The 8,926-nt window shown below is 38.4% G+C and overlaps 1 protein-coding gene and 1 long non-coding RNA gene across 6 annotated transcripts in view; both read left to right on the plus strand.

The window, feature by feature from the left end:
- The first annotated feature begins 143 nt into the window (after nucleotides 1–143).
- Nucleotides 144–7,181, plus strand: slc25a55a (solute carrier family 25 member 55a). Of its 2 annotated transcripts, none has more exons than XM_042508542.2 (10): nucleotides 144–282; nucleotides 983–1,088; nucleotides 2,036–2,161; nucleotides 2,612–2,667; nucleotides 4,515–4,605; nucleotides 4,699–4,817; nucleotides 5,283–5,475; nucleotides 5,582–5,736; nucleotides 5,833–5,908; nucleotides 5,998–7,181. In XM_042508542.2, exons 2-10 carry the CDS (start codon nucleotides 1,069–1,071, stop codon nucleotides 6,155–6,157), a joined length of 996 nt encoding a protein of 331 aa, XP_042364476.1. In that variant the 5' UTR covers nucleotides 144–282; nucleotides 983–1,068; the 3' UTR covers nucleotides 6,158–7,181. The 2 variants fall into 2 exon arrangements, with proteins under 2 accessions (XP_042364476.1, XP_042364470.1); XM_042508536.2 differs by having other exon boundaries at nucleotides 145–282; nucleotides 5,280–5,475.
- A 706-nt stretch (nucleotides 7,182–7,887) lies between these two features.
- The window catches only part of LOC121959318 (uncharacterized), a 44,199-nt gene continuing 43,160 nt past the window's right edge, over nucleotides 7,888–8,926 (plus strand). Inside the window, exon 1 of one of the 4 annotated variants that reach the window (XR_015779619.1) lies at nucleotides 7,888–8,073. This is a non-coding gene — a long non-coding RNA (uncharacterized LOC121959318). The remainder of the gene's footprint in view (nucleotides 8,074–8,926) is intronic. The other 3 variants (XR_015779621.1, XR_015779620.1, XR_006106893.2) reach the window with 3 other exon arrangements.

An 8,926-nucleotide genomic window follows, 5' to 3' on the forward strand; every position in this document is an offset into this window, starting at 1 on the left:
TTCTTTTTTTATCTTTTGCCGTGCACTATCATTGTAGCTCTATGATTGGTGAATTGGCTGATTGACTGCTGGCTCCTCCAATGACACAAGAGAAAGGCTCAAAGTGGCCAATCAGCTCCTGGTATGCAAACGTAAAGGTTCCGCCCCCGGCTTGAAGCTCAATGGAAATTTCCACTGTCTTCTCTCAGCGATATATTAACAGACCGGCGGCACAGCGGACGGAAGCAGAAGTCAACGGCTCGAAACAAGCTAAGAGAATATCTACTACAACAACATTTTTTGGTGAGTGGAAGCTCTGAATTCATGTTTGTGATGTTTAAATGTGCGTTTTAAAGTCATTATGTTGTTCGTGATAACCAGTTTGTTCACTTTTAGGGACGGTTTTGTTTGAATGGGTATCTGAGCTGAGTCAACCAACCGTAACGATTCTGAGAGAAACGGCTCTTAACGGCTCCTAACGGCTACGAGACAAAGCAATATTGGTTTTTTTGCGCTTTATTTTTAGCTTTTTAACAGAAACACTTCTCTGTAGTGAAATATCACGGCACACACATGCAGAAGCTTTTATTTGTCACGCATTAAAAAGTCACATTTGCACTTGTGAAAAAGTAACTGAGGCTCTTTGTCATTGCTTTTTGCTCGACGATATTTCGATAAAACTCAGTTCGCGTCGAAGTTGACCTAAATTCATGCACTCTTACTTAGAAATTCAGCTGCATGTGAGACCAGTATTAAGAATGAATTGAAGTGCACTATGCCCATGTATGGTGTTCCGGTATGTGAGCTAGTACACGCCCCCGGGTTGTACTACTCATATTGCAAGTAGCGGCACTGCTGTATCACTCTCTCATGACTGTGAAAGTACCGAGATAAGCCGGGAGCCTGTGCTGTGGGCGGGATAAGCTCTGTGCATGACGGTGTGTGACTAACTCAGGAAGCTGCTAATATATCTGAAGTAACTCCTTCCGTTTTCTCTGCCTAGGACTCCATTCATTGATTTGACTGAAGGACACTTCGATCTACATCTATACGTTTTACATTTCTATTTGAACTTATTTCAAAGTCATCATGTCTCAGCAACAGATTAGGTAAGTCACAAACATTTTCTCCGTATTGTTTAAGTAGATGTAATCAGTCTCTCTTACAAGAGTTGAAATTATAAATTTACTGATAAAAGCATTTCTAACTATTTTGACCATTGCTGTTTATGTAATTTTTCCAGCAAGATACCAACTACTACATAGTTTAAGTTTCTCATTAGCAGGATTTGCTACTTTTCTGTTTTTATACTATTAGAAAATTTGGCTTATTGGCTGTTGGTTTATTGGTTTACACAAGACATTTACCCCTTTGAAATCTGGAATGACATAACTTTTCCTGTGCTGCTTTCAGACACATTTCACAAGTATTTAAATCTTAAAATTCTGAGAAAATTGGTGAGATTTCTTTCAAAAACATGGTAAGGAATGAGCAGCTTGTTTAAAAATGGCAACAATTTGTATATGACGAAGATTATTTTTCAAAAAGCTAGGGAAACAATCTAAGAAAATTTAAGAAAAAACTTGGGGGAAAACTTAATTAATAGTTATTATAATTACATATTTAAATAATGTTAAAATTATTCATTTTAGGTAATTTAAGTCATATGAATTTAGAAAGAAATCAGGTCAATAATATAAGGACATTATTGTGGGCCTCAGGAACTTGTGATGGACATCACTATTCACCAAGCAATTTTAAGTGTCGTATCATAATCAGTTCTTTTTCTATGGAAAATCATTTTATGTATACTATGAAAAATGTCCAACACTGTTTCCTGTAGCCCAGTGTGTACAACTAACAGTCACAACACAGAGATATTGAATTTTCAATATTATTGAACTGAGAAAATCAGCAGCTCTTCGAAATTCAGAAACTGTTGGTGATCTCATTTTTTATTCTCTAATAATAGATTTACCTTCTTGTCACGTTTCACTGTTTAGCAGTTTGACTTGAATTTCCATATTAAAGTGCATTTTTTGTCACTTCCTTTCAGCCTCCCAGCAAAGCTCATTAATGGAGGTATTGCTGGCATTGTTGGGGTCACCTGTGTCTTCCCCATTGACTTGGCAAAGACCAGGTTGCAGAATCAGAGACGAGGTCAGCAGGTCTACAAGAGCATGTAAGTATATTTAGTTACTGTTGTCTTGCCTGACAATGCTCTGTTTGCCAAATCTCTTGGCATTACACCTACTACACCCATGTACAATCAGTACTATTCTTGCTAATCTCACAATGACACATGCAGGGCATCGCAAAGAACGTATAGATTTAGCGAAATTCCTGACTTGATGGATCACAGTGACTGCAAATCTTTGTCATTCCTCCAGTGAGGTGGTCCAAATGCCTTTGAAGGGTGGAAATGTACTGCTGTATTTACCCTCTCAGCAAACATCTACGTTTACTGAGAGCAGTCACTGTTTCCCGTACTCTTGTTAAGCTGTCGTTGTGATAAATAACAGCCCTTGATTTGTTTTTTAACGATTAAGCTTCTGTTAAATGTTTATTTCCAAATGATTGATGATTTAAATGATTCATACCAATAATATTTTCCTTTTTTCTTGTTCTGTAGGATGGACTGCCTTGTCAAGACAGTTCGATCAGAGGGGTACTTTGGCATGTACAGAGGTAAGCGTTCTGCACATTTGAATATTAAGAACCAGTAGGCTAGAACATGCTGGAGAGGATTAAATGTAGGAGAGTGTAAGATCTTTTATTTGGTGAAGTTGAACATTGATGATATGATTACAACTGGGTACAACAGCTGATGGTTCTGATACAGTGTATTTGAGTGCATGGGTTGCTTGATGTACTTAAAGGAATACTTTATTCCCCAATTGACATAAGTGCACCTAGTTTTTCACACATGCCTCCACGGTGAACAAAGATTTCGAAAATATAAAAACAAAGTCTTGATGAATTGAAGTCATAGTGGGCTGCGTTTAACAACAGCAGAACTACATCAAAACATACTATTACAAACTTTCACACAACTCGTACAGTATTATCAATGTCTCATTTATTCAGTTTACCAGCATAATCAGTCTCAGGCACAGAGGAGTAGCATGCCTGTGCATTTTATGTGGAAAAGTTTTAAATCGTAATATTTAAGTAAAATTCATCTTTGGGAAGCGCTGAGTATACTACTGGGTACATTAGGCTTAAATTATACTGCATGAGTTGTGTGACAGTTGGTAAACAGATGTTTTGATATACTTTTGCTGTGGTTAAACACAGCCTCCTTTGATTTTAATACATTGGGAATTTTTCCATATTTTTTGTACTCTCGTTAACCATGTGAAAAACATAATAAATTCAATGCAACAGGAGCTGAACAATTGTCATAGAAATTATTATTTTTGGGGTGAAGTATTCCTTAAAAAATATGGCTGTGAGTAAGAATATTGGAAAGTTATAAAAGTGAAGTGGCCAAAGCTGTTCTCTTGCAAAGTGGTTTTGCCGCTTTAAGCGGCTGTTTTAATAGCATTCGTGCATTAAGTAAGAAAACCGTTAAATTATCAGTTCATATATTTAATGTCAAAAAGAATTGGTATGATCTTGTGGACATAGTTGAATATGAGGAAAATGGAGACCTATAAGTGTGGGTCTCTGCTTGTGTGAGGAATGCTGTTTGTTTGCATCTGTGTTTTTCATATTACAGACTTGGGTCCCCCTGGGATATTGAAGGCTAGCCGATAAGGCGCAGCCACGCTGGAGGCAAATCATTTAATGGTTCTTACAATATTGCTCTATTTAAACTATAGGCACATGTTTTGTTTTGCCATCTATTTGTTCTGTATCTTGACTTCTTGATAACAATTCCTCGGCTGTCTCTTCACTGTCCTGTCGACTTGTCTTGGATCCTCATTTTCGCGACTATGGAAGTGTGTCCTCACAGACTTCAGTTGATCTTAAAAATTAATCTGTGATGAACCAAAGTTTATTTTAAAACAGTCTCAAAGATCAGTTTTTACGTTTGCCTAAAGTCTGCACACACAGTACATAGTCAGGGATTCAGTCTGTCCTTTCACTGACATCTCTTTATTTCTACTGTCCGTTGTTGTCATTAACCTACGTACTGACTTGTAGCCTTTCAATAGAAACAATTTCCTTTTTAAGTCTTCTCTATGCAAAGTGGGCCCTTTTCATGATAAACTGACTCACTGTGCTTCATAGCCTTGATGTTTGCATTTTCCTCTGGATATTCATGACCCTCCTCATTTCTTCTCTTGTCTTGTTTTTCCTTTTGAAACTTATGTATTTAATGTAATGTCTTTTGTCATAATCCCCCTCCATTATTATGACTGAAGCTACTTTAAATTGAGCATTTGTCCTGTTTGTGTTTAGATAAGCTATACAATGGACTAATTACATTCTAATGTTGTAATGATATGGGTGGGGATTGTTGTTGTAAATGTGCTGAATGTAAACTTGATTGCGACTTCCGTGCTAACTGTGCGTTTGTTTGTCTTCAGGTGCCGCTGTAAATTTGACCCTGGTCACACCTGAGAAAGCAATCAAGCTCGCTGCTAATGACTTCTTCAGGCAGCACCTCTCTAAAGATGGGTAAGTAAAATTAGCGCATGAAATCATCACGTCTTCAGAAAATGCAGTATTTTGTAAATTGTGTTGCTTAGTATTTGTCTCATCTGTTAACAGAAAGGGGCTGACAGTGTTCAAAGAGATGCTGGCAGGTTGTGGTGCAGGCATGTGCCAAGTCATTGTCACCACGCCAATGGAAATGCTCAAGATACAGCTACAGGACGCAGGCAGACTTGGTAAGAAGAATACAGTGTTGATATTAAATATTATCTATGTGAATTTAAAGTTCCCACATTGTGAAAAGTCAGATTTCAATATCCTATTTAATGTAAAGCAGGTAAAGGTGCTGTATTTATACTATGATAGTATCAAAACATAAACTCAACAGAGAAATGCACACAGCCTTCACTCAAACTGTGCCTTTCAACAAGCCCGTGAGGATTTCTGTGAATTTTTGATGCTGCTGCTGTTTAAACTGTCATTCAACATTGGCAGTGCTTCAGACGTCATATACACGTTCTAGTATTTCATGGTATTAAAGGTTCATTTTTAGTCATTCAGAACGTGTGTATGCATGAAAAGAATGAAACTAGTAGTAGAAATCCAACCTGAAAATGATCATGATATGGGAACTAAAACTCAGATTGCCTCGGTGTGTGTATGTGTGTGTATTAACATGTTTTGTCTTTTGCCCAAAGCAGCCCAGCAGCAGAAACCAGTCATGATGTCACCCTCCAAGATCGTGGCCACCAACGCCGTGCTCAGCCGCTCCTACAACTCAGGCACCGTGGTGTCAACACCACGAGCTGTGTCCGCCACGCAGATCGCGAAGGAACTCCTCCACACGCAGGGCATCCAGGGGCTCTACAAAGGGCTGGGAGCAACACTGATGAGGTAAAACTCTTTCTCCCCTCTCAAGAGGAACTGTGTGAACATGTTAGTCCTGTTTCTGTGTATCAGATTTTCAGTCTAAAACAACTTTTTGTTTAATTTCTTTCAGGGATGTTCCCTTTTCTATTGTCTACTTCCCGTTGTTTGCCAACCTGAACAACCTGGGCAGACCCAGTCCTGAAGAGTCGTCACCTTTCTATTGGGCTTTCCTCTCTGGCTGTGCGGCAGGTTCTGCCGCTGCTGTGGCTGTTAACCCCTGTGACGGTGAGTTTTGGGAGCCATGATGTGCCCTGTTTATTAGCAGCCGCTCTGTAATGTTTCTGGAATGTAATCAAATATATTTTTATTTCCGTTTTCCAGTGGTGAAGACGAGACTGCAGTCATTAAACAAAGGGTCCAGCGAGGAGACTTATGATGGAGTTGTGGATTGTGTGAGGTAAGGCTCTTAAGTCATTCATTGTTACATGAACATTACCTGTCTTTTTGAGCATGTGTGTAAATAAACTTCCTTTCGGTTCTCCACAGTAAAATAATGCGGAAGGAGGGACCCTCTGCTTTCCTGAAAGGCGCCGGCTGTCGAGCTCTGGTCATCGCTCCTCTGTTTGGCATCGCACAGGTTATGTACTTTGCCGGAGTCGGAGAATTCATTCTGGACAACTCGCCTCTGAACCTCCTGTCGGCATAAGAGCGAAAGACTTGCTGGCTATGCATAGGACCTTCTGAGCGTAGATGGTAGAACAACTGGCAGCTACATACATCAGTTTACAGAGAAAAAAAACAGGGGTCTTGTCTGACAGTCAGAAAGGCTCATGAAGACCTACCATGTTACCTTCTGCACGGACTGACAGCTGTGTTGCACTAAAACACTTTTGTGACTTATTCAGTAGTGGATAACCTACGTTTGCACTTGAAGCTGTTAGCCTTACTGGACTGAGGGACGCAAAGTTGCAGTGTTATTCTTTCTTTGTCCCCGAGTCCTGTTCTGTTTCCCTCTGTGAGGGAGGGAGCTCACTCCATCAAAGAGTCAGACCTATATTTTATGTTTTCTTCCATGCTATCACTTTTTATATTACTTTGTATGTGTATGCCACTTTCATTTTGAATGCAGCAGCTTGAAATACTTAGTATGTTTTTTTCCATTTCCATTGCTGTCTCATGTTACAAAGCCTTTAAATTTGAACAGATTTTTCAAATGGGGCCCAATTTATACAGTTCATTTCAAATGGATCTTTTTTTTATTTTTCTACATAAATTTTGAGCAAGTACTGTTAGTGTACATATTTAATTTCAATCATCACAAACCTTCCTATTGACTGTGGACCATATGGTTTGCCAAACCATAAATTGCGTCCTGTTAAATACTTGATCTTAGCCCTACAGCTGTCTGGTAGTCTGTGTACTGAAGTGTTAATCATTTCTGCCAAAACTTGAGATACATTCATGCAAATAATATATGTGTGTCCACATAACCTCAGTTCAGACATTAACACATGCACACCTGAACCTTGAAAGATTTTTTTTTGGTGTATACTTTAACAGAGCTGACTGACATCTCTCTCTCTCTGTGGAAACACTTAGCCAAAAAAAAAGCATTACTGTGACTGAGCGTGTGAAAGATGACTGTTACCATATTGTGTCTGTGATGGCTTTTTGTACATACCTTATATATATATGTATAAATATATATATTAAAAATTCCAATGTGCTAATTCTGTGTTTGTGGATTTATTTGACTGAATAGCTCGACAAAAGCCATGCAAATGTAGGGAAACAAACATTATCTGTTCTTATGAAGTCTGCAAATTAGAAGTACTTAGCTTAGTTTTGCCCAGTGGTGACAAACTAAAGCAGAGTGTCAAAGCAGAAGTTTGGACCTATTCTGAAAACATTCATGATTTTCATCCCACTGGAATTTGCAGGCCTGGTCTACAAATTAGGCTACATGTAGCTTTGATGCAGAAACATTGAAATTTGTCCTTGAAAAAAAAAATGTGTAAAATTCACCCATATTCAATATTACACAAACTGATACTTCTTTTCTTAGGTTTTGTTGAGGCACTTTTCAAAGAAAGAGGGTGAAACATACTTAATCTATGAATATGCATGAAAAATCAACTGACAGAAATGTCCATTTTGGAGCTTACTGTGTATAAAAACACAAAATCAAATTGATCGTAGACCGTTTGTTTCCCCTTGTGACAACAGCAGCGCTATTTCCCATTATTTCTCTACATTTTTAACAGTCAGTGTTTTTGACCACAAGACCCACAAGTCATCGGGCCGCTCGCTGCCTGCTGATTGGTTCTGTAACCCGAGAACCTACGAAGTTAACTCAGGCCCTCATTGGCTATTGCAGGCTATGGGGGCGGGCACGGAAGCTCCTATTGGCTCAATTGCGGTGTAAATCAAAATGTCAGCCGTTCACCTCCATTTTGACACCAAAGGTGGCAGACTTAAATGCAAACAGAGACATGCAACAGGAGTTTTTGGATATCTCTGGATGAAATAATACCTTTGGACTAAATTTTTTACTGGATTTAGATCGTCAGGAGCTTGGGGAGTGTGTTTCACCAATCTGTGGATTACAGTAACACTCCATAGGTGAGTTTAACTTTGTATTTTGTTTGACATCAGTGTTTATTGAACCTGCTGTGGTGATTGAAAGGGTTTGCATCAGTTGAACTGCAAGGAGCATAGTTTTCAAACGACAGGTTGTATGAGTTAAACAGCAAATATTGCATTTGTTTAGATATCAGAATCATCAAATAAAACCCTACAAGGGCCCACGAGCAGGCTGACTGGTTTCTAAGATTAACCTCATTCAGTTATACATTTTACCCACATTGTTATGATAAAAAAGCTGGTAGAAGATCAACAAATGATATTTAGTATGAAATAGTATTAAATATTTAGTGAAAAGAAATGGCAAAGGTTTTTTTGTTTGTTTTTGTAAGAAATATAAAGAAACTACCTGAGCAAACTGGCTTGATCTCTAGCTAAACAATTACCAGAAATTTACACACAAAAAAACCCCCCACCCCCCAAAAAGATATATATATATATATATATATATATATAACAGTTAGTTCCTCTTTTAAAAAAAATCTAATTGTCATTGTCATATTTTCCTAATTTCTTGCAATTTGTGGGACATCTCTTTCAGTCTTTTAAGCCTTTCTTTTAAAAGAAAATTAAAAACTAAGTGCACATGAAAGGCACCTGAGTATAGCACAAAAAAATGGTTTTGTTCCAGGATTCAAAGGATTAACAAATGCACGTAAGCAGGCCTCCTGCAGAAATGATTTTGTCCATCCTGTGTAATGATGTTTCTGGAGTCCTGCGCCCTCTCTGTCTGTGTGGTCGGTATGTAACTCTACATTTCCCGGCACTAACTCTGGTTTCACGTTGTGCTGTTATTCTGAATGGCAGCCATTTCTTGTAACAGAGCTCAGAC

Source organism: Plectropomus leopardus, chromosome 2 (assembly GCF_026936395.1).
Source record: "Plectropomus leopardus strain MGB_pleo_1.0 chromosome 2, ASM2693639v1, whole genome shotgun sequence".
NCBI classification, from domain to species: domain Eukaryota; kingdom Metazoa; phylum Chordata; class Actinopteri; order Perciformes; family Serranidae; genus Plectropomus; species Plectropomus leopardus.